This window comes from Giraffa tippelskirchi, chromosome 9 (genome assembly GCF_054371585.1).
Source record: "Giraffa tippelskirchi isolate mGirTip1 chromosome 9, T2T-mGirTip1v1.2.pri, whole genome shotgun sequence".
NCBI lineage: Eukaryota > Metazoa > Chordata > Mammalia > Artiodactyla > Giraffidae > Giraffa > Giraffa tippelskirchi.
The window spans coordinates 30,882,009-30,907,989 of NC_137283.1; the positions used below are offsets into that span (position 1 = coordinate 30,882,009).

The following is a 25,981-nucleotide window of genomic DNA, read 5'->3' on the forward strand; positions in this document are numbered from 1 at the left end:
TGTGTAAACACTGTGACCGTTATCTTGGAAAATATCATCAAAGTGCTAATGCTAAGGAACACATAGAGCAGATTTACTGTGAAGAGAGGTTTGCAAATCTTGCATCAGGGCAAATGTCCTCTTAACTATTTCAACAAAAACTTAGGCAATTTTATTAGTAATAACACAAAGTAAAAAGTAAGAAAAGAAACATCCTTAAAAAGTCCCCCGATTATGATCACGTTGAAAACCAGGCACTTTGAGAATGAATTTATTGTGTTCTTTTGACTGGTTGAGTTTCGCCTGAATTAAGATTCCCAAGGCACATTTGAAACCTGAAATAAGGCTGATTTGACTTGTCGATAGTCTGTTCTGAAGCCTTCTGAACTAGTTCAGGAGAAAGGCTTTGGCACCTTTACCTTTCTGCCACTTAATAGCAAAGGTAACACCCCAGGTGTGAAACACCAGTAAAATACAGACTATTGTCCTAAGGATGGTTTCAGGAAAAACCACCACCCTGAAATTTGCTGCAGTCCTGTTGCTGTGAGCAATGTTATACTATTGTTTGCGATTGAAATCTGCACATATTTCAGAGGAAAACAGAGACTAGTGGTATGTGGGACTCCTCGGGCTCCTTTTTCCTAATGCCTTTGGGACTATCAATTTCCTGGGGGGAGAAATTAAAAAAAAAAAAAAGAAAACATTCATTATCTGGTGACTTCAGGAGTGGTGGAACAGTTTTTTTTACTTATGAGTGGAAAATAAACTATCTGCCTGTGCAGGTTTGTTCTAGCAGTGGCTGCTACACCTGTGCAGAAGCTGAATTTTCCAGAACCAAACCAAGGATTCTCTTGTGTGCTTCAATTTCCCAGCAAAGAACTATTTGCTAGAGACCAAGAATGGTCTTTGTGTTTCTCATGAGCTGACTGCTGCATTGGAATTAGCACAATGCCAGGGTCGAGGGATCCTGCTCTCTGGCTGGCAATAGGCAGGTTATTTCCTCTGAGACTCCTCGAGTTAGGAGCAAAGGCAGTTTCTGCAATCAGGAGCACACTGTTGCTCTGAGACTGGTATCTTCACCTTGTGGCTACAGCACAACCAAGGAAACGTTCAGGGCTGTTCCCCCGGGAGTGGGGTCCAAAGGGATGCTTCAGAGGATTTTTTTTTTTCCCTCCTGCATCTCTGGCTGCTGGGAGATATTTATCAGTGCAGACAGATGCCAAGCAAAAACCCTGTAGTGTAAAGTAAGGTGGTCCCCAAAGCGGATTCGGAGATTGGGACTGGTGTGTGTACGCGCGTGTGTGTGGTGTGTGCAGGACGTGCGAGCCCAGTGCGCTGAGATGCAGCTCTCCTGTTTGCTTGCAAAGAGTCGCTCCACTCCCCCAGCTGCCCAGCGCACTCCGGGAGCGCCAGGGGGAGTCCTCGCTGGTCCGGGCTTCCCGCGCCCCAGGAGCACCGAGGGCTCGCCTGGCAGAGCTTAGCGCAGCTCGCTCGGCGCTGCCAGCAAGCGGGCGGGGTGGACACTGGGCTTCTGTGTGCCCGCAGCAGCCGTTGGCTGGCAGGCGCCCAATCCCGGGGCATGCCGCCCGAGCCTGGCCGGGACGCACCGTGAAAGACCAGTTTGGGGGAAGGCTTGACCCACGGCGGCCCGCAGAAGCCGGCGTCCGGAGCCCAGGCGGCCGGGCCGCTGCGATCGGGCTCGCTGGGCTGCAGCTGCGTGAGCCCGCCGGGCACCCCCGGGTTCAGAGGGAAGGAGAAGGCATGGCTTCAGTGTTCATGTGCGGAGTGGAGGACCTGCTGTTCAGCGGCAGCCGCTTCGTGTGGAACTTGACCGTGTCCACGCTGCGGAGATGGTACACGGAGCGGCTGCGGGCGTGCCATCAGGTGCTGCGGACGTGGTGCGGGCTGCGGGAAGTGTACCAGGTGAGCCGTGTCGCGCGGCGCCCGAGGGCCCTAGCAGGATGCCTGGGGCTCGTTGGAAACCGGTTCCACCTGTATGATTTTATTGTCCCTCTCCCTCCACCCCTTTCTTTTTCAACTCCTAGCCGACTGCTCGACTCTTGGGTCAAAAGCTCAGCCGCTGTAGGTAACTGCTGGCTGACGAAGCTTGTGGGTTTTCCCCAGTGTGTAAGGGGCACCCTCAGTGAATTACCCTTGCCTTTGCAGACATCTGTTACAGAGTGATGGTGTTCCGGCAGGGCACTTAGCTCAGAAAGCTGTAGCTTTGCAGCAGAGCCTCTTCAGGGAGCAACTTTGACATTCACATGATTCCTTCCTTCTCATTTCATTGGGGGTGAAGGTAGGCATTTCAGGGAGCAAGGATTTCACACCAGTTTATGGATTCACACTCTTCCCCTTGATTTTGCCTTTCCATCAGGCAGCCCCAGCTTGCAAGGCAGAGCCAGGAAAAGCTGATTCTGTGTCTGCTGGCTTTTGGAAGGAAGGACAGCAAATTGTGAACACTTTGCAGGAGGATGTCGGGCTAGGGAGGGGAGTGGTGGCCTGGCTGAGCGTTGGAATGCTAACGTTTGGATTTACTCCCTGCCACACAGCCTCTTTATTTCTCTTCTAGGTCCTGTCCGGCAGGCAAAAAATGCTGCAACTTTGTTCAGTCTTTCTGGGGCTGTAGCTTCCCTTCATTGTTTAAAAATAGTCCTTTGTGGATTTAGAAGTCCTGTGCTTTGGCTGTTAATATCATTGAGGTGTTTTGTTTTTTTTTAATCGGCATTGCATTTAGGAAGCTTCTACCTGGAGTTTAAAGTATAGCATTACGTTTTCTTTCCTGAGATGTAGAATCAGCTTTGTTGCAGATCCTGGATTCTCCCTACTCTGACCATGTTCTCAATGTGGCTCTAATTCATATCTCTTTGTATTGAGTCCCATATCTGATCAAGCTGCTAGTGTTGATAAGCCATTTTCTTCCATCAGTCAGGCAAAATGAGAAAGGCCAGCACCTGGGATCAAACTGTGGGCGTCTAAAGAACCGGCGTGGCCTTGTCGTCCCAGACATCCACGGCATCCTTGTTAAAATGTGAGAAAGGTCGTACTTTGTGCTTTCCCAACTTCTGCTTTGGATAACGTGCCTGAGATGTCTTGCATTTTGAAAGACTCCAGAAGCCAGGTTGAGAACCAGGGCAGCGTGTGGAGGTTTGAGAGGATTATGGAGCTGTGGAGACAGCCCATCTGGTCACATGACACAGATCACCTGGCTCTTTGGAGTCAGAAGTGTGTCTGCCTCTCAGCCTTTTTCTCTTTGGGGAAATCATTGTTCAGTTTGGTCTGTAGGAGAAGTGACCCTGATACAGTTATGTTTTCACTTTTTAACATGTGAGAAAGTTTCAAAAGGAGAGCACACGTACTGTGGTTAACCATGCAACCCTTGTGCGCCTTTCCCAAAGACCCCAGCATCTCACAGCTTACCTCTTCTCCCGGTAGTGAGCCATTCAAAAATGACGGTTTCAGAAGCCTGAGACCCCACACTTCTTTATAAGGTTGATCAGTAATTATTTTTAAGCAGAACTGTAACTTGAACCTACTAAACTGTAGGTTTTCTCTTCTATAAAATGGATTGTGACAGAGACAGTACCCTCTCATAATGATAAGGAGAAACACCTAAAATAATGATGACCATCTTTGTTGCTATTCAGTTGCTCTGTCGTGTCTGACTCTTTGCAACCCCATAGATTGCAGCACACTAGGCTTCCCTGTCCTTCACTGTCTCCCAGAGTTTGTTCAAATTCATGTCTATTGAGTCCGCGATGCTGTTTTACAAGCATTGAGTCTTAAGTAGTCAAAGTTCATGTCTTTGGAAATAATGTCAAAATATTTTAAAACTTGAGAGAACTATAGATTTTTAAATTGTACAACATAGTTGTTAGCAAAGAAATTTCCTTTAATGTCTTTCAAATTTGAACAAGGAATATAAATTCTATAGAACTGAGTGGCAATAAAATAGACTGGTTAATACCTTTTACTCCAAGTTAAATAGACAAAGGAGCAAATCCTGCCTCCACCTATGTATGGACATGAGTAAGTTATTTAGTTTTACTATTCTTCAGTTTCATTGTTTATAAAATGGGAAATATAATAGTACAAACCATAGAGGTTGATACAAGAATTAATTGACAGTGCTGAGAGTTTTTAGGACATATTCAGTAAATGTTATCTGCTCTACCAGTTGGGCTATTTTTAATGCAATTGGAAAATGAACTCAAAGTAACCTGCAGAATAAACAGTAGAGACTTTTGACACAACTGAAAAATCTAGCAGTAGGATAAGCTTCAGGTATGGCTTGATCAGGGCACTCTCGTTGTCCTCCATGATTCTTTCAGCCTTATCTTGTTCATGCAATGGCTGTATGTTAGTTGGTTTCCTCCTCATGATAGCAGATAGCCAAAGTAGTTCCAGGACTTAGGTCCACATATCAACCCATTTAGAAAGAAAGAGGATTGCTCAAAGGCACCAACTATCAAAAAATAATTTCCCAATTTGCACTATGACGATTCAGTTTAGGGTCTGTTGTCCCCTCTACTGATGTGCACTGATTGGCACAGGGAATGGGAACATAATTCCTGCATTCTCAAAGGGAATGATATGGCCCCCAACAGGCCAAAATCATTTTCTAGGGATGAGAGAGAGGCTAAAAAAAAAAAAAAAAAAAAAAAAAAACTTAGTCTTTGTGTATAAAGCATAGATATACATACAATACATAAACAGATATACAGTCTACTTGTGGAATTTGGGGGGTGAGATGACTAGCGAACAACATAAATATCTTCAAAGGCTCCTTAAGGAAGTGATAATGAAGAAGAAGGTTGAGAAACCCTAAATTTCATCAGTTGGCTTAGGCCACTGGGGTTGCTGCACCATTTCTGAAGCCAAGAGTGACGTTGGCCCCAGCCAGATGACAAAGCTACCAGACAGTGGGGGAAGGATGCAGTCAGTGGCCACAGTACCTGCATGACCAGAATCTCACATCTAGAGCTCTCTAGATAAAATGATTATTTTTCAAGATAAGCACAAACACTGATGCACTAATATATTTGTATCTTGTGACAGTAATTTATTCAAGTTATGGGGGTAGGAGGCCCATCGTTAGAATACTTGTATTGCTGTCCCAGGATTATAAATTCTGAAACACATAGGGGGATGCTCCATTGGACTGCTCATGTTTCTGGCATGTGAACTGGAAGCACCACCGGGTTACATGTCTTATTGAACCCATTTTTTTTTTTTTTTAAGTGTCGGTTTGCTTGCTTGTAGTCTCACTAGTCTTGTTTGTAAGAAAATGGAGGGTTCAGTCACTCTGGAGAGTGAGGGTGGGGCAGGAGATATCCATTACACGAAATACCTGGCAGTCCCCGGGGGGTGTTTTGTTTATTCATATACTATAAGTGAAATAAGATCTCTACCTATTCATAAGGAACTTGGCAACCACATCATTGCCTGGCCAGCACAGCCAGGAAGGCATAATTTCTTTGGAATTGAACACTTCCTCCACTTCTAGATATTGGAGAGGCTAGAGACTTAATTTGCCAGAAACCATGAATAATAAAGATACTAGCTACAAGGCATTTCTGTAGTCATGCAACTAAATAAAAAGCAGACTGAGGCTGCACCAAGGCTACCTTTCAACAAAGACTTGCTTGATGAGTAAAGGTTTGAATTTGGTCGACATAGCAGACATGGGACATTCACTCTTCCATTTAAGGCTGAGTATTAAAAGCTGATATATCTCTCTTGTTTTATCTTGCCCAGATGGGTTGCGGTATCACAATTAATTAGGCTTAACAAACAGTTGAGGCGGAAAATGATGGGAGAGTATCGCTGAAAAAGGTTCAACACTCTGCTTTTTATTAAGTGTGACGTGTTCTAACAAAGCCCTCAGTTTGTTACTTGGAATAAGTTTTCCTTTCATCTCCAACGTCTCAAAGGTAGAATTTCTTGCAAACCCGGAATGGAGTCATTTGCCTCCAGGAGGAGGCACTTTGGACAGAATCTAGGGTACTTCAGTGACCATAACAGTCTGGGAATCTCCCTGGGGCAAACAACTGGCAGTGATGGGCAGCAGGCATGCCAGATCACAGCAGAGGCTGTGGGCTCCAATTTGAGCCAATCTGACCTTGAGTAGATTGCTTTTTCTCTCTGAGCCCCATTTCCTCTTGAGTAAGAGAGGAGAACTATAGCCTTGGCATTCTGGATAGTGTAAAAAATTCATGAGGTAATGTGTATAACACTGAATGCCTTGTGTGGCACAAGGACGTAAATAAACGTTAGCTCTCAGGTACATAAAGAACTGAACACCAGACCTAAAGAAGGTATTTGATAAAGGATTGCTTAGGGTTTTAATTGTTGTTTTTATAAGTGAGACTGATTCTCTGGAAACTGAATTTCCATCTTTATATGCAAAAATGTTCAGTAAGAGAGACTATGGAATCTCCCACACGGTCAATATAGGGTGGACCTTGGGTATCTGGGCTTGTTTTCCACACAGTAGATCCACATTTTTTGACGGCCCGTACGAAAATCTAGGAGGTTGCAGGCAGCTAGAGAAAGGGTCTCTGAGAATATAATCTCTTTATATTCCAAGACTCTGATAACCCATCAATCAGTGACACTTGAACTTTTCATCCCACCATATTGGTTATGGAAGACCAAGTCTCCAAATGGCAGTTGTTCATTGAGCTTTCAGTGACTTGTGTACGTTTCAAACCATACATCCTTTGCTTGGCCCTGCTTTCCACTCTTCACAGCCCCCGGAATTACAGAGGCCAGAAGCAGGGCTGACAAATTACAGTCCACGGGGGAAGAAGACTGGCCTGCCTCCTGTTTTTGTAAATAAAATTTTATTGGCCTGCAGCCATACCCATTCATTTACATGTTGTCCGCAGCTTCTTTTGAAAAACAACAGCAGAATTGAATTGTTGTAACTCAACTAGTTCGAGTTGAATAGTTGATACAAAGAATGTATCGGCCACAAAGCTGAAAATGTTTACTATTAGGCTTTTTAAAACGGAGAAAATCTGCCAATCCTCAGACTAGAAAAAAACAATATATCGGGTAGAGAATGCTAGAGGAAGAAAAGTTTAGAATTCCATCAAAGAGAAATAGAACTTGAAGGAATATGGAAGAATTTTCTCGTAAAAATCCTAGTCACTAGGAAATTAATAAAAAATATTCAGAATCAGTGTTCAGTCTGCCTTTACTAGGTCCTTCACTGTAGAACATGGTTGGAGTTACAGATTGATTCATTCATTTGTCCATATATTCATACCTAAAATAATTATCAGGTGCTTACTATGTCCCAGTTCCTGTGCCGAAGTGTTAGTAAGACAAAGTCAAGTAGATTGTCTCCTGTCTTCAAGGAGTCTATTGTCAAGTAGGGGAGACATTTAAGAAACTGAAACTCTGTGGAAGGGTTTTACCTGGGTCCTTCAAGTGCTTAGGGAGTTTTAATCAGACCGGAGTAAAGTGAACAGGGAGGGATAATGGAAGCCAAGGAGGTTTCCTACAGGAAGTGATTCTCAAGCTGAAGTTGGAAAGGACAAGTTGAAATTAGGTGGAGAAAGGCAGAAGGGCAGGCATTTCAGGCCATTTCAGTGGGGAAACGAGGCTCTAGGGTAGGAGGATGGTTATCATGAGTTTTTAAGGTTGATGAGTAAAGAGGGGCTTCCCAGGTGGCCCTAGTGGTGAAGAACCCACCTACCAATACAGGAGACATAAGAGGCGTGGGTTCGATCCCTGAGTCGGGAAGATCCCCTAGAGGAGGTCATGGCAATCCCCTCCAGTATTCTTGCCTGGAGAATCCCATGGGCAGAGGAGCCTGGTGGGTCCATAGAGCTGCAAAGAGTTGGACACGACTGAAGCAACTTAGCATGCATGCACGAGGAAAAGAGAGAGAGAGACAAAGTCAGAGACAGGGTTTCATTGGGGATAACATCCAAATTGGAATGGTCTTTTATTTTAAGATTAAGATTTGATGTTTTTCTTCAGAACTTTGAGGGCAGGAGACAGGTTAAGTTAGAACTGTCCCTGGCAGCAGTGAGGCTGATAGATGCAAAGGGTGCGGGCATAGTGGAAGCAGGAAAGGAGGGGACCTTAGGAGGCTGTTGCAATGATGTATGTGTGTTCCTCAAAATAGGATAGGTTTTACTATGGCAACAAACAGCCCCAACATCGTAATGGCTTGAAGAAATAAAAGTTTATTTTCGGTTCAGACTACCTGTCCAATTGCAGGTTGGCTGGAAGCTCTGCTCATCACTGTCACTCGAGTTCACAGAATGTTCCTGAACATTGCCAGTTGCCATAATAGAGAATGAAGAGCTCTTCAGGGCTTTGCACTGCCAATTCAGTGCTTGGTCTCTAAGTAACTCCTGTCACTTGTTTCAAGTCATTGGTCACATCACTCACTCGATCACAAGGTCCAGGGAAAGCAGTCCTTCCACTGAACAGCATGAATGTTGGTGCAGATTTGGTTCCTTAAGAAGCAGACTCTGAAACAGAGATTAACAAGTAGGAAGTTTACTAGAGAGTGCTCTGAGGATCTCTACTATAGAGAGAATAGAAAGAAGTAGAATTGAACAGAGGGAGAAATTGGGTTACAGTTCAGGCTTAACAAAGGCTTCAGCTGACCTCACTGGTGGCCCTGAACCTAGGAGTTGTCTCCAGTTGGAACAAGAGGTCTGGGTGTCCCCACCCCACCTTCATCACCCCATCATGGGAGATGGGCTGCCCTTGAGTCAGTGGTATGTTCTTGAAGTAGACATCTCTCTTTAATTTCTTAAATAAAATCTGAGATGACAGCTCAAAAATCTCCAGGCAGCTGATGAAATAAGTCTGGGCAGCTCATCACACAGCATATTATGCAAATGTCTGCCCGACAGGTGCTAGGGTCAAAGCTTGAACTGTGGCAGGGCCAGTGAGAAGGAAGTAGAGTAAAGGATTACGTTGGTTCGATGCATGATACAGGGTGCTCGGGGCTGGTGCACCGGGATGACCCAGAGGGACGGGATGGGGAGGGAGGTGGGAGGGGGGTTCTGAAAGGGGAACACATATACACCCATGGTGGATTCATGTCAGTGTATGGCAAAACAAATACAATATTGTAAATTTAAAAAATAGATAAATAAACTAATTAAAAAAAAAAAAAGGATTGTGTTGATGTGAAAGATGTAGAAGCAAGCTTTGAAACATGACAGTCTCCCAACTGGCTCCTCTGCTCTGTTGAATGAATTGTGCAACCATTGAGTTAGTTAATAGTAGCAACACATACAGAAAGAAGCAAAAACTTGGTTGATAAATGAAATATGAGTCTACTTACCACTGAGGAAATTGTCTTCTGTATTTTTAGGTAACCACAGACTAGGATTTTATGGGAAATTGGGATGCTCAGGAAGCCAAAAATTGATAAGAAAACTATCATAATATTTGAGCCCATTATTTAGCATAAATAAATTTCTAAAGGACCATACGATTCAAGATCAACACAATCAGTTGCAGGATCTTTAAAAAGCATTTTTGAACCTTGTGGTACAGTCTGTAAAACATCAAGTTAAGAATAGACTTTCCTGCCCTTTTCAGGTTGGTGTTTGTTTTTCTCCTTCCATCTTTTCCTGGTGGAGCTGCAGCATAAAATAACGTCCTGTTCATCCCCGACTTATGTTTCTCCTGAACATTATGTTTGGGATGTCCAGTTTGGTTGTGGAAAAGTGTGAATGACTCAAATGGGATAAAAAAACTTGAAATTAACATCCATAAGTAATTAAATATATGTGTGTGTGTGCATATACATACCTAAAAGATATAAAAAATTCTGATACTTATGAAATAAACTTTAGCCATGAGAGAAGCTGGTCAATATGATAAATTAAATAGAGCCATTTTCCCCTATTCTAATAGTTTATAGTTTCTTGAATTTTGTGTGTGGGCAAAGCTTATTGCTTAAATAATTATTTTCTCCTTAACTAGTGTTTTTATATAGTCTTACTTTCTTGACAAATAGCTACTAATTATTAAGCAGCTACTATGTGCTATGCCTTGTGCTTGGTACTTTACATGTATTATCTTTTTTTAAAGAAATATATCTTTGGGGAAATATTTCAATATACAAAAATATAAGTAAGGATATAGGTAAAAACCAATGTACCCACCGCTTAGTTCTAAGGCATCTTAATATTTTACCATATTTTCTCTGGATACTTTTTTTTTGTAATATGATAAGAATTTATAGAATCAGTTGAAACCATCTTTTTACCTCTCCTTTCTCCCTAAAAATAGTCCTATTCTGAAATTTGTGGTTTTCATTCCCAGGCACATCTTTCTCATTTTACCACATATATTCATATCTATAAGCAATATATATTATTTTTGTGTTTGTAAAATTTACAAATTTATTTTTCTCTCAACAGGCTTTTGGGACTTTTCTCTAAATTCATTTCAACTCTTATATTCCATTGCATTAAACATAGCAGTCTCTTACTGATGGACATTTAGGTTGTTGGCAAAGTTTTAGTGTCCCCAACATACTACACTGAAAAGGTTGTGTTTGTCTTTTTGTGCTTGTGAGCAAGAGCTTCTCCAGAGTATGTACTAAAAGGGAGACTTACTAGGTTTTTGGCTTTAATAGATGTTTTGCCTTATCTCTGTCCTTACAATCACTCTTCAAGATGATATCATGAATCCCACCTCATTGGTTTTATATACTTATTAGCTAATAAGACATTGTGCTGAAGTTTGAGCCAAGCTCTAAAGCTCATGAATGATATCATGAATGATATTATGATTCAGCACCATGTCTTATTAGCTGCTGCTGCTGCTGCTGCTGCTAAGTCGCTTCAGTCGTGTCCGACTCTGTGCGACCCCATAGACGGCAGCCCACCAGGCTCCGCCGTCCCTGGGATTCTCCAGGCAAGAATACTGGAGTGGGTTGCCATTTCCTTCTCCAGTGTAGGAAAGGGAAAAGTGAAAGTGAAGTCGCTCAGTCGTGTCTGACTCTTAGCGACCCCATGGACTGTAGCCTACCAGGCTCCTCCGTCCATGGGATTTTCCAGGCAAGAGTACTGGAGTGGGGTGCCATATATAAAACAGTTACCCTTTTGCCACTGACTTGCAGCTTTATTAAAAAGATATATAAAGATAGTATCTCATTTATTCACTTATTTTCTCAACAAACATTGAGTGAAAACATAGCTGAGTGCTTAAAAATGAAATGTGTAAACTTCTTGAATTCAAATCCTGACTTCCCTTTTGTTAGCTATGTTAGTTCTCAGAGATTGTTCTCATTAACTTTTTTCTAGGACTTCTCTGGCAGTCCAGTGTTTGGGACTTCGCCTTCCAATGTAGGAGGTATAGATTAAAACCCTGGTTTGGGAACTTAAATCCCACATGCTTTGGTGAGCAAAAAAAACAGAACATAAAAAGCAGAAGCAATATTGTAGCAAATTCAGTAAAGACTTTAAACTACATCTAAAAAAATTTTTTTTAAACTTTTTTCTGCTGTAAAATATGGTTAATTATAGTGCCTCCCTTAAATAGTTATGCTCCCAGGATTGTTATAAAAATAAAATGCATTAATATTTGAAAGCACTAAAACAGCGTTGGATGTATTCATGGATGGATAGATGAACAATGGATGGACAAGGAGATGGATGGACGGACAGCTGGGCAGATGCTCGGGTGGATGGACGAATGGTTGGACTGAACTGATGATTGGGTGGATAGATGAACGGATGGACAGACAGATGGGAAGATGGTTGGATGGCTAGATGAACAGATGAACTAATGGTTGGATGGATGGATGAATTTCTCACAATTATCTTCATATGTGTAGTCCTCACCATCTTATGCATATGCATAACCTTTGGAGCTTTTAAAATCTGCAGAAGCCTTGGCTCCTCCCTCCTCTCTACTCTCCAAATTAAGAACTATAGTCTAATGTAGCAAGTAGGAAAGGGGCCCACTGACCACTGCACAGAGACCCTGTGCTCACATGGTTTCATGGCACAGCATTTTATCAGAGACTCTGTCTTCCTAATGATGTTGTCTTCTTCGTTTATTCTTTGAAGGCAAAGATTCTCATAAATGTTTAATTGTTTTCTTTTTTTCTCCAAGATGAAGCCATTAAACTTTCTCTCTCTCAACCCTGAACCCCACTCTGGTGTAACTGAGAGCCCTAGATTCTCATGTATAAAAGCTCTGGGGCCCCACTGACTGATGGCATTCTCATCTGTATAAGTGCTCTTCTGATGCTGCTGCTGCTGCTAAGTCGCTTCAGTCGTGCCCAACTCTGTGCGACCCCATAGATGGCAGCCCACCAGGCTCCCCTGTCCCTGGGATTCTCCAGGCAAGAACACTGGAGTGGGTTGCCATTTCCTTCCCCAATGCATGAAAGTGAAGAGTGAAAGTGAAGTTGCTCAGTCGCGTCCGACTCTTAGCGACCCCTTGGACTACAGCCTACCAGACTCCTCTGTCCATGGGGTTTTCCAGGCAAGAGTACTGGAGTGGGGTGCCATTGTCTTCTCCGGCTCTTCTGATATGCCTCTTGAATTTCCAACTGCTTAGGAGACCCAGTTATCACAGGCATCGTGCTATGCTTGGGTAAAGTAGCCAGCAAACATTTTTACAGGAATTAGTTAGTCTCATTAAAATGTGATTAGATGCTTATTAGCTAAAAGAGAAAAGAGAGGAATAAAATTGGCTTTAGTCAGCTGGACCTGGGTTACAAATCAAGACTTCATCACTTACCTGCTGTGTGACCTTGAGCCAAATGACTTCATTGCTGTGAACTTGTTTCTTATACAAAAGATAAAATAAGATGTACATTTTAAGTTTGATATAAAAGTGTAACATGGATTCAGAAAAGGTAGCTTTTCCAATGTAAACATTTGGATGCCTTCACAAAGTTGATCCTAAAGCCTGAAATTATCATGCTAGTCATGAATAGTGCAAACTGTGATCAGGAATTAAGCCCAGATGCCCACATATACTAGCTGTGTGTCATGAGCAAGTTACATGCTCTCTTCCTGCCCCCTTTTCTCACCTATGTGATGGGGATGGTATTATAATAGTGCCTGCCTCTCGGGGTTGTTGAGGGGACAACGCAAGATTACGTAATAAAGGTCTCTCTGGGGTACCTGGCTCACAATCAGCAGTTAAGGAGTGTCATTTCTACTTAATGAACTTTTTCTATGTTGTCAGACATAGCGCTAAGCATTTGGCCATGCTGCACGGCTTGCAGGATCTTACTTCCCTGACCAGGGACTGAACCCAGCGCCTCAGCAGGGAAAGCACCATGTTCTCACCACTGGACTGCTGGGAAATTCCCTAAGCATTTCATATTTACCATTTCATTTAATTCTCCTAACAATGACATGAAGCAGGTACTGTGAAACCCATTTGGCAGACATAACTATTGTTTAGCGTGTTAAGTCACTTAGCCAAGAGCAAAGATGGAGGATTCCAATCTGTCTAAATCCATTCCCTCAGCCACTGCATGGAATGGGCGTCGTTTGCAAACCATTCAGCCTCTTCCTTTTCCACGTGTGCCTTCATTGAGTCCTTTCTAGCACTTTTCCAGCCTCTAATCTCTGCCTCTACCCAACCCTCTAGTCATAGCAGGTATTAATAAACCCATGGAGACTGAACGACTAATGCCATTTTTCCTCTACAGCCCAGCCTCCAGAGTGGTTTTGTTAAATGTTAAGTCAGATCATGTCATCCATCATCTTGTTCAGAACCCTGTAATGACTAACAACTCAGAAAAAGCCAGTCTCACTTTTCAACTACCAGGTCCTGCGTAATTGATACCTTCTCCTCTAGTTTCCCCCACCAACCACCCCCAGCAGACACACTCAACTTCTGGTCTTTTTATTATTACTAAGGTTAGCATTATATTCACTGTATTTGTGTATGTGTGTGTATTCTAGTTAATAGTTGACATATAATATTATATTGGTTTCAAGTGTACAGCATAATGATTCAATGTTTGTATATATTGTGAAATGGTCACCACAATGTCTAGTTAACTTCCATCACCACACATAGTTGCAGATTTTTTTTCCTATAATGATAGCTTTTAAGAGCTACTCTCTTAGCAACTTTCAAACATACAATATTATTAACTATAGTGCCATGTGGTACATGACATCCCTTGACTTATTTATTTTAGAAAGTTTATACCTTTTGATCCCCTTCACCCATCTCACCCACCCTCCAAGCCGTGCCTTTGCGCATGTGTGTTTAGTCGTGTCCGACTCTTTGGAATCCCATGAACTGCAATCTGCCGGGCTCATCTGTCCATGGAATTTTCCAGGCAAAACTACTAGAGTGAGTTGCCATTTCCTACTCTAGGGGATCTTCCCGCCCCAAGGGTCAAACCCTCATCTCCTGGGTCTCCTGCATTGGCAGGCAGATTCTTTATCACTGAGCCACCTGGGAAGCCCACCTCTGGCCAACCACCAATCTGTGTCTGTGAGCTGCCTCAACCTCTGGTCTCAACTTGTGATTTTCTTTCTCTCTGTAAGTCTTCTCCAGCAACACAGACCTCCTTGCTGTTCCTTCAGCCCTGCCAACACATTCCATCCTCAGAGCCTTTGCCCTTGGTGTCTTCTCTGCCTTGAACTTTGTCACCCAGAGGGTCATGAGACATGCTTCCCCCTTTACTTCCTGCAGATCTTTCTTCAGATGCCACCCAACCAGTGAGGCCACCCCGGGCTGTTCTCTTATTCTGCTTTATTCTTCTCTGTTACCCTGTCACCACCTGACGTTAGGAAATCTATTTGCTTAGGTGCTTACTGTGTTTCCCCAACCAGAATGTTAGCTGATGAGGTGGAGAAACTTTGCTTTGTTCACTGCGGTGTCCTCAGAGCCTGAAACATAATATTCCTTCAGGAATAGTTCTTGACTAAATGAACAAACTAGCTCAGTCAGTAGAGCATGAGACTCTTTATCTCAAGGTCGTGGGTTCGAGCCCCACATTCAGCAAGGTTTTGGGCTTCAGTGGTAGCTCAGAAGGTAAAGAATCCACCTGCAATGTGGGAAATCTGGGTTCCATCCCTGGGTTGGAAGTTCCCCTGGAGGAGGGCATGGCAACCCACTCCAGTATTCTTGCCTGGAGAATCCCCATGGACAGAGGAACCTGGCGGGCAAAGAGTCTGACATGACTGAGTGACTAAGCGCTGAACAAACAAACAAAGGGATCTGCTTTACATTTTAAGAAACTTGCTCTAGCCGCTGTGGCGGGGAGGGGTGGGGGAATGGTAAGAGCAGTCAGGAGGCCGTTTCTGATGTCCAGCCAAGGGACAGTGGACTGGGGTGGGCTGGAATGGTGGCCGCACATGCTGTAGGAAGAAGCTAGGAATTTGGAGGAGGAGGCTGCTGCACGAAGGGGACTCTGTCCAACGAGAATGTTTACAGTCTATGAAGTTTTGGAAACATCCAGAATGAAGCCATGTGTGTTGAAATGGATTTGTGTCTGTGTGTGTTTACTCTTTTTCGTTATGGAAAATAGCCCCAAGCCAGTGTAAGCTGATTGAAAGTAGTTCGTTTGTGTTCTCTGAAAGCCATTCCGTTAAGGAAACGGCAGGACAGAGAGCAGAGCGAGGTGTTTCCTCCCCCGCTGTGAAACAGGCTCAGTCAGGGACCCCGGCTTCTGCGTTCCACCAGCTGCAAGTCCCCGCCTGTGCCCAGCCCAGGGTGTGGAAGTTGGCAGTTTCTGCAGTTCTCGTCAGCTCTGACTGTCAAGTGATCCCTATTTCCTGTGCCCGGCCCTGTGGTTAAGCTCTGGAAGGTGCCCTCTTTGGCCTGACCGATGCTGACAGACGTTTCAGACCCCGGGCTTTCTCTTCATGGCACTCTGTGGCGGTTGATTATCATTCTGACTGTGGCCCAGATCATTCCCATCCCCTGAAGATAAGGATGGAAGGACCCTTTGGATTTGCCTGGATTCCTGGGAGGAAAAAAAACAAACTTTCTTTCTGCTCTTCATTAGTGTTTAATTAAAAGCTTGCTATCCCTAAGTCTTCGGCTGTGTCTAAGCTTTTTAAAATTCTGTAAGCACAGACAATATAAAGAGAGTTCGACCCTTTGAGTTACAAGAGCTGGGTTATGGTGTCTAATTATCAACCTCAAATAATGACGGCATCATAATCTTTTAGAACAAAAAGGAATATGAGGCATTTCCCAAATATTTCCTGAAGACAAAGTACACTTACTTTTAACCAATAGTCAAATATCAGCTTTTAAATGTAATCAAAGTTTTAAGTTTGAAGCAGTTTGGTTCAGGATATGAAGAATCTTAACCATCAACTCATATTTAAATTTATGGGGTCTTTCCTTCCTTAAAATTTTATATATTAATCTTTCTAGGTATTAATGCCAGATATAGTTCCAGCTGAGCTCATGAGATTTTTCCTGTCAAATTCCTTCTGGAAATGAGATTTCTTTTAGTGAATGTATTTTTCCTTTAATAAACTTCAGAAACCAACTCTGAGTTTCAAAAAAAATTTTTTCTGAGATGTTACTGCCAGAGTCTGAACAGTGCCCTTTATTCACTACCAAGTTGCATCAGTTTAAGTTTGTTTTTCAGGCTCAAGCATTACATTAGGTTACAAATATAGCAAAAATTTGCCACACCTTTATGCTGTGTATTGTGTGTTTTAAGTATTTAATTATGTCTTTCTATCCTTTTCTTCCCCACCCTCTTTTTTGGTATACACTTAAATGTGTAAATAAATAACATATATGTGTGTGTGTGTGTGTATGCATATATATATATATATATATGAAAAATGTATAAATACACATACACATATGTGCATGTGTGTGTATATATGTCACTGTATCTGAAGTTTTTCCCCCAAATAAGACCACGAGCCAACATATTTACCAGACATCACTTTTCTTCCCGTAATCTCCAACATCACTTCTAAATTTGTATTATAACCCTGAAGTAAATAGCTAGTATAATATGGTTGGGTTCCATAATAGATTGTATTCTTCAGGAAGTTGCTATCAATTTTGATGAAGTCCAGCAAATAAAGATTTGGTCAACAATTTCACTTGTTTCCCTTGGTTTAAAAATGAAGGAAATACAAAATCAGAGAACTGGTCACGTGCTCCCGGTCACCTTCTGCGTCGGCTCAGCTCACTGGTCTGTGGAGTGGGGCCCTGGCGTGGGCTGCCACACTGGTGGCCACTGGGTGGTAGGTAGACAGCAGTCGGGCAGGTTACTCAAAATGCAGGTCTTGCCACCTCCCCTTCCCCAGCAGCTGCATCCAAGGAGGACCAGGTGGGTAGTTAAGAGCTTGAGGGACCTGTGAGGAAAAAGAGGAAGCAGCCTTCCTTGGCCCACGCAGCTTCATGTATTATTTACAGATATTAATGACATCAGTCTGTTTTAATAGAACATGTAATGAGATGAACAGCTTTATCTATTTCCTTTGAGTGATTTGCACATATCCTTCAGGAGCTAAGGATGTTGGAGTCAGATAAATATGAGCTCTAATCCTGTCCCTTATGCCTTCCTGGTTGTATGACCCAAAGCTTAATATCTTATTCCTTTGAGCCTCGGTTTCCTCATCTATGAAATGGGAACATAATATCTCATCATACTGTTGCCACCTGTTTTTTGTTTAGTTTTGTTTTTTTGGCCATGTCATGCAGCATACAGGATACTAATTCCCTGATGAGGAATTGAACCCCTGCCCCGTACATTGAGAGCACAGAGTCCTAACCATTGGACTATCAGGGAAGGCCCTGTTGCCAGGTTGAAGTGAAAGGATGCCCTGTGACTGCTCAGAATGGTGTCTAGAACATGACTAGAACACACTACATTGTGGTTTAGGGAAAAGGCCTTGGTACTGAAATATGCCACAAAAGACAAATGTTAGAAATGGGATACTCACTTCCTCTCTCATCTAAAGCAAGTTATCTAAAATAAGGATAAGAGATGAAGTGGATATTTTGAAGCAGAATTAAATTGTAACCTGATAAATTGTTACAACCTTTTCATAGAACAGTTTAGTTGTATCTAATCAAAATGTAAGATATGTGCCCTATTTGATCAAACATTTCCATTTCAGGAAGATGTCTGAAGGGCATAATGGTATGTGTGTAAGGATTTTCATAACAGAATGATTTGAAATAGCAAATCAGTGGAGACATGAATAGGAGGATGATTAATAGAATGATAATCCCTCCAAAGCATGGAATTCTGTGACATCAGTAAAAAAAGTGAAGTAGACCTATACGTCACAGCCTCCCAAAATTGTCACTGATCTATTTTGGGGTAAAAATAAATGCAAAAGACAGAACACTATACAGGATGTGTGTGTGTGTGTGTATGTATGTGTCTATAGAAGTGGCGCCTGTGGTAAAGGCGCCTGCCAATGAAGGAGATGCAAGAGATAGAGGTTCGATCCCTGGGTCAGGAAGATCCCCTGGAGGAAGGCATGGCAACCCACTCCAGTATTCTTGCCTGGGAAATCCCATGGACAGAGGAACCTGGCAGTCTACAGTCCATAGGGTCACACAGAGTCAGACACAACTGAACTGACTTAGCATGTGACACATAACATAGAGACAAAAAGACATAAATAAATGTGAGAAGTGTGTATCTATGTTCCTGTACATGAGAGAACAGGGTTGGAAATCCATAGACCAAACTTATTCATAACGTTTACCCCAGGGAAATGTCAGTAGAAAAAGGGAAAGGTTTCTGCTTCTTTTACTTCAGTCATTCCGAATTTAAATTGCTTACAGCAAGGATATATGTGATTTTTTAAAAACTTCCTGTTCAAAACATCTGGTCCAGGCTGTTGTGTACAGTATTTCTGAAGAACAGGAATTTGTTCAGTTTAACCTCATATCACAGCACCTGGCATGTAGCAGTGTCTCTGCACAAGTATATCTATTGTGTCTATTTAATGATGACTATTAGCTATTACTGACACAATTACTGTTGTTACCTAAAGAGTATGTGGTGGGGTCTGGCTGCTCACTGCCCAAAAGCCAATAAACAGGCCACATTCGTGGAAAGGAAAGTTTGCTTTATTTCAAATGCCGGCAACTAGGTGATGAGGGTGGTGGACATCTGTCCAAAGGCCGATACCCCCTCACCGGCAACCAGTGGGACAGGAGCTTTTATAGACAGAAAGAGGGAGCTACTGGCAGAAATGGCACAAGTCAGTTCTGACAGTCATCTTCAAATTGGTCATTGCTGGTCTGACCAGCGTCATCTTGATTGAGGTACAGTTTATCTTCCCAGAGTCCATTTGTTCCCATTTCTCTGAAGCTAGTTCTAGGAACTGTGGCAGCTTATGTCTTGGGTCAGAGGATGAGATGGCTAGATGACATCACCATGAAATGTTCATGCAATGGACATGAACTTAAGCAAACTTCGGGAGATGGTGAGGGACAGGGAGGCCTGGCATGGTGCCGTCCATGAGATCACAAAGGGTCAGACACAACTGGGCAACTGAACAGTGACACAGATGTCGCGGGTACAGTCTGGTCATCGTGAAGTTAACTTCTCCACCTGGTTTAGTATCTATAAGACAGCTCAGAGGATGTGGCTCAGAATATTATCTATAGCCCTGGAGAAAGATCTTAAGGTGCTTGACTGTGCTTAATGACTACATTATTATTATTTCGTCTCCTTCGACTGTTTTTCTTTGTTTCCGAATTTCTCATTTCTCTGATTAAACCTACTCTTTGACTAAAGTTTACGACAGACAATAGACAGACAGAGGACACGGTGTGTGGGGGGGCAGGGGTGGGAGGCAGTGGCAAGGACCATAGGGTCTTGCTTCTTTCACTATTAAGTGAAAAACAGGGACTTCCCTGGCAGCCCAATGCCTAAGACTTCACCTTCAAATGCAGGAGGTGCAGGTTTGAGCCCTGGTCAGGGAACTAGGATCCCACATGACTTGTGGCCAAAAAACTGAAACTTAAAAGTAATATTGTAACAAATGCAACAGACACTTTAGAAATGGTCCACATCAAAAAAATATTTTTAAAAAGCAGTATTTGTATTCCTTGGGGAACCATAGAGGTTTTTATGGTTAAAATAAGTCCATAATTTTTTTTATAGAAATGCATGGTTTTTAGTCAAAGTCTTTTATTAATGGTGTATATTCACCAGATATTTTCTAAACATATATGACTCACATACCACAGTAATGTAAAATTTTACAGAGGTGAGATCATTCTATACATCTTAGTTTGAAATGTATTTACTTACACATCTTAGATACTGATCTATCTCGTTATTTTTTATAACTATTGTGTATTCGATGGTATGAATGTACCTCAATTAATTTCACCAATCCCCTATTAATAGACATTTAGATTGTTTCCAAATCTTACTAAGACAAATGTTACCATGAACATCCTTATGTAAAACATTTGTGGGAGAATTTCTATAAGATACATATCTTGTTGGGAAGGACATTGAATTTCCAAAAAGTTGTACCAATTTCTGGTGCCACTGAGTGAGCAAGAACCCTTCTTTTCCATATCGTAGCCAACAACTTTTGATTTCTACTGTGGTGCTAGTGAAAAAAAAATACGTTTTATATTTGTTTTCATTTTATCTCCTTAATTAGTGAAACTGTCTGCTTTTCAAACCTTTCCTGAGGGTCCTGATGCTTGGAACACTGGAATTGTACGTGCCCGAGAGTGTCAGGCAGGCTTCCCAGGTGACGCTAGAGGTAAAGAACCTAACCTGTCTGCCAGTGCAGGAGACATAAGAGACATGGGTTCAATCCCTAGGTTGGGAAGATCCCCTGGAGGAGGGCATGGCAGCCCAGTGCAGTATTCTGGCAGTCCACTCCAGTATTCTTGCCTGAAGAATCCCATGGACAGAGGAGCCTGGCAGGCTACAGTACACGGGATTGCGAAGAGTTGGACATGACAGAAGCGACTTAGCACAAAGCAAGAGAAGGTCAGGGGAAGCATACTCTGCATTTCATCATAGTATAAATTAGTTTACATGCTTTAGAGCAAATTGTAGTCTCTTAGAAAGTGTTTGTCCTCTCATAGTGATACAGAATTTCCTTGTATAGTTAAAGTAAGTTTATGTAGAACATTGCTGGTTGAAATCCAAGTATCACAAAGACAGATTTTCATGTAGTCTCTCTGCCATGTACTATATAAAGTCTTAGGATTTACAAATAGCTGAGAATAGTTTTTTCTTTTCACATCCATCATACTCTTTGTTTCATACCATGGTTTCCCCACCTACTGTTTAGTGGAGTTCAAAAATCTTGTTTTATTCTTATCTGTAAACATTCTCAACTTCATTTAGATTAGCTTGAAACAGATCACCAAAGCTTTAATATTTTTTTTTAAACAAGAGATAAAGCTTAGGGCAGGAGAACAGAACGCTGCATCATTTATTTTCCCTTTTTCACCTTTTCTCTTTTGAATGTCTGAGGCCTATAAGCTTATTTGGCTCTCTAAATCCATATTTATTAATTTAAATATAATTTAGCCAGAGTTGAATTGTTGCAAAGAGATTTCATAGCAACAAGCGACCATGAAACTGTCATTTGTCTCATTTTGGGGAGGCACCAGAACTGATTACTTGGGAGACAATTTGTGCTCTTAATGTCATGGTGATTTGAGATTGCACCCTGAGGGCAAGGATGGGGTGACCTGAAGATTCATTTGTGTATAGGCTTTCTTAAGAGCCAGCCTAACTGAGAGGTAAATTGAAATGCCTAGAAGAAGCCCCTCAAAGAGGGCGTTTGTCACGTGTTAGCTGGGCAGCACTCACCACCGGCGTTCTATTAAACACACCAACTCCCTTCTGGAGGTGCCACCAGGCAAATGGCAAAAAGGCAGTCCTGCGTGCAAGCTTCCTACCATGGCCACCAAGGGGACCAGATTATCCTGTCTGCTCCCTGTTCACCCAGGGGAGCAGGCCCAGGCCCCAGGCCCCGGCCCAGGCCCTCAACTCAGCCTGTGATACCCCTGTGCTCCTGCGCTGTGAGTTCTGAGCTAGAGGAGAGAACCTCTAGCTCACGGCTCATCAAAGAACCATGAAAACAGCAGTGGGAGCAGGACACAGACAAGGTAGTTGTATGACATGGAATGCAACTCCACGTGTTTGCTCCCTTTAGGTTCTCTTGTTTCCTGTTCATCTTCTAAGCCTGCTTACAAGGGCCGTGTCTTTTTTCCTTCTTCCATCCTGAGAGGTCTTAATTGGCTCAGAGATCAATATCACCTCCCATGTGTCTTGAGAATACCCTGATTGATCTTGAAGCCAGTCCTTACCACTGTTTTTCATGTCATAGGGTATACTGTTGTTGTTGCTGTTGTTTAGTAACTAAGTTGTGCCTGCTCACTCAGTCGAGTCTGACTCTTTGTGACCCAGTGGACTACAGCCCGCCAAGCTCCTCTGTCCATGGCATTTCCCAGGCAAGAATACTGGAGGGGGTTGCAGTTTTCTTCTTCAAGGGATCTTCCCAACCCAGGGATGGAACCTGCGTCTCCTGCTTGGCAGGCAGATTCTTTACCACCGAGCCACCGGGGAAGCCCCATAGAGTACATACATGATGCTAATGTTTTTATGGTACCCAGGGTAAATGTATATGAGGCTGCTCAGAGCTTGAGGTGACAATCTGCAGGATCTTAGGCTGCCTTGAGGGCTGAGCAAATCAGTAGCTCAGGATACCCTTTCGCCCGTTACATCCACACACAGGTTGTGAAGCTGTGATCAAAGCTAATCATGATGACCTTATTCCTCTTGCTCATGATTGGTTTAGGGTAAGCATATGACCTAGGTGTGGCCAATGGTGTGCAAGGCATTGATGCATTTCTTGAAAAGCTCTTTTTACTCTTAAAAAGAGACATAGAGAAAGAGATAGTCCTTTCTTCAGAGTAAGGATGTAATAATACCTGGAAGAGTGACAACTATATGCAACCATAAGAAAATGTCAGTTTCAGGAGAACATGCTGAGTGGAAAAATGGAAGGAACTTGGGACTTTGATGGCAGTGCTATTCTGTGGACCTCACCAACCTTGGAGCTACCCTCCCTTTAGATAGTGAGATAATCGATTCGTAACATTGAAGTTGTTTTTACTTTTATTTTGTTTGTTGTCGTTCTTCAATTGCTAAATTATGTCCAACTCTTTTCGACCCCATAGACTGCAGCATGCCAGGCTCCCCTGTCCTTTGCTATCTCCTGGAGTTTGCTCAAACTAATGTTCGTTGAGTTGGTGATACCATCCAACCATCTCATCCTCTGTCACCCAGTTCTCCTCCTGCCCTCAATCTTTTCCAGCATCAGGGTCTTTTCCAATGAGTTGACTCTTCCAATCAGGTGGCCAAAGTATTGGAGCTTTCATCATCAGTCCTTCCAATGAATATTCAGGGTTGGTTTCCTTTAGGATTGACTGGTTTGATCTCCTTGCTGTCCAAGGGACTCTCAGGAGTCCAGCACCACAGTTTGAAAGGATCAAATCTTCAGTGCACAGCCGCCTTTATGGTCCAACTCACATCTGTACATGACTACTGGAAAAAAATAATTTTGACTAGATGGACCTTTGTCGGCAAAGTAACATCTCTGCTTTTTAACATGCTGTCTGAGTTTGTCATAGCTTTTCTTCCAAAGAGCAACTGTCTTTTAATTTCATGGCTGTAGCCACCGTCTGCAGTGATTTTGGAGCCCAAGAAAATAGTCTGTCATTGTATCCACTTTTTTCCCATCTATTTGCTATGAAATGATGGGACCAGATGCCATGATCTTAGTTTTTTGAATGTTGAGCTGTAAGCCAGCTTTTTAACTCTCCTCTTTCACTGTCATAGAGAGGCTCTTTAGTTCCTCTTCACTTTGTTTGTTCAGTTCAGTCGCTCAGTCGTGTCTGACTCTCTGCGACCCCATCAACCGCAGCACGCCAGGCCTCCCTGTCCATCACCACTCCCAGAGTCCACCCAAACCCATGTCCATTGAGTTGGTGATGCCATACAACCATCTCATACTCTGTCATCCCCTTCTCCTCCTGCCTTTAATCTTTCCCAGAATCAGGGTCTTTTCAAATGAGCTGGTTCTTCGCATCAGGTGGCCAAAGTATTGGAGTTTCAGCTTCAACATCAGTCCTTCCAATGAATACCTAGAAGTGATCTCCTTTAGGATGGTCTGGTTGGATCTCCTTGCTTTGTTACTTACTACAAAAAGGATTCTGATATAAGATCTGCTCAGGACTTGAGGATCACGACTTATAGAAGGGTTGTCTAACCAAAAAGGTGCTCAAGAAAAGAAACTTTTGAGGAAAGAATGGAATAGCTGGTAAAAGGAAAATGTTTAAGTTCAGAGTAAGTTAGATAAAAATAGAAGGAAGCTTTTTTAAAGTGCTTTACATTAAAAATCACAAGACTTTTTTCATTAATATGATAGTGATCTTGACCAGAAATATTTGCCAGCATCTCAGCGAAACTTTAGAGAAAGGGAAGAGATTTTTGCAATTTTAACAATTGCAGAAGGCAGAACTGCATGTAGGTCAGAAACCTGGCCCTGGAGCCAAACTGTCTAGGTTCAGATCCTGCATCTGCTACTTCCTGCTGTATGACTTCATGTAAGTTCCTTAACCTCTCTATGCTTCATTTTCTCATCATCTGTAAAATAAAGATAATACTAGCTCCTACCTCAAAGATGTTATTGTGTATATCTTTACAAAATATAGAACAGCATTTGGTGTATACGTACTATGTAAGGGTTTGCTAGTATTTGCAGTTATCATCAGGTGGCACTAGTGGTTAAGAATCTGCCTGCCAATCAGGAGACATGGGTTCCATCCCTGGGTCAGGAGATTCCCTGGAGAAGGGAATGGCAGCCCACTTCAGTATTCTTGCCTGAGATATCCCATGGACAGAGGAGCCTGGTGGGCTACAGTCCATGGGGTTAGGAAAAGTTGGACACAGTTGAGTGTGCAAGTGCACACACACAACACACATGATCATCCAAACCTATGCGCATGTGAAAAAAAAAGTCACTTAAACACAGGTGCTTCTATGACTACACGGTCACTAACGTGGCTAAATTAAGAAGGTCTGTTATACCAAGTATTGGCAAAGACCTCTCATACATTACTGATGGGAGTGTAAAATGGTGTGGCCTTTTGGGAAATTGGGCTTCCCTGGTGGCTCAGATGGTAAAGAATCCACCTGCAATGCAGGAGACCTGGGTTCGATCCCTGGGTTTGGAAGAGCCCCTGGAGGAGGGCATGGCAACCCACTCCAGTATTCTTGCCTAGAGAATCCCCATGGACAGAGGAGCCTGGTGGGCTACAGTCCATGGGTTTGCAGATAGTAGAACACAACTGAGCAACTGACACTTAACACTTTCGGAAATTGACAGTTTCTTAAAAAATTAAACATGCATCCATCCCATGATCTGTTAGTGCCACTTATAAGTATTTAATCAAGAGAAATAAAAATTTATATACATATTCACATACAAACACACACACACACACAAGACTTGTAAATGAATATTCATAGCCTATTTCTTTATAATACCCCCAAACTAGAAATAGCTCAGGTTTCCATTAACAGGAGAGTAAATAAACTGTTGTATATGTATGCAATAGAATACCTACTCAGCAGTAAAAAAATGAATTAACTGCAAATATATCCAACACCATGAATGAATTTCAAAAACATTTTACTCAGTGAAGGAACATTCATCAAAGAATACATACTTTCTAATTCAATTCATATGATGTCCTAGAACAGGAATAACTAATCTATGGTAATAGAAATCTGAACAGTAGTTGCTTCTGAGAGATGGGGAAAGATTGGGCAAAGGCATTTGGGAGAATATTCTGCAAAGTTCTTTATCTCGGTAGGCGTGTGGACAATATAGGTGTATACATTTGTCAAACTTGATCAAGTTGTAATACTTAGAGGATGTATATTTTGCTATTTATAGCTCTATTTTAAAGTGAAACGAAAAGCAATAGCAGATGCTGCACAGGTCTTGAAAAAAAATGTACAAGATGAGCA

General features: G+C 42.5%; 1 protein-coding gene across 12 annotated transcripts in view; it reads left to right on the forward strand.

Annotated features, from left to right (window-relative positions):
* Positions 1-25,981, forward strand: part of FRMD4B (FERM domain containing 4B) — a 388,656-nt gene that overhangs the window by 194,677 nt on the left and 167,998 nt on the right. For 2 of the 12 annotated variants that reach the window (XM_081528404.1, XM_081528402.1), the window contains exon 1: positions 1,454-1,902. The exons of 8 other annotated variants lie outside the window; for them this stretch is intronic. In XM_081528404.1, coding sequence (XP_081384530.1) covers positions 1,741-1,902 — 162 coding nt within the window. In that variant the 5' untranslated portion in view covers positions 1,454-1,740. Of the gene's footprint in view, positions 1-1,442; positions 1,903-25,981 lie in introns of those variants that run through there. 2 more of the 12 variants (XM_081528403.1, XM_081528388.1) reach the window with 2 other exon arrangements.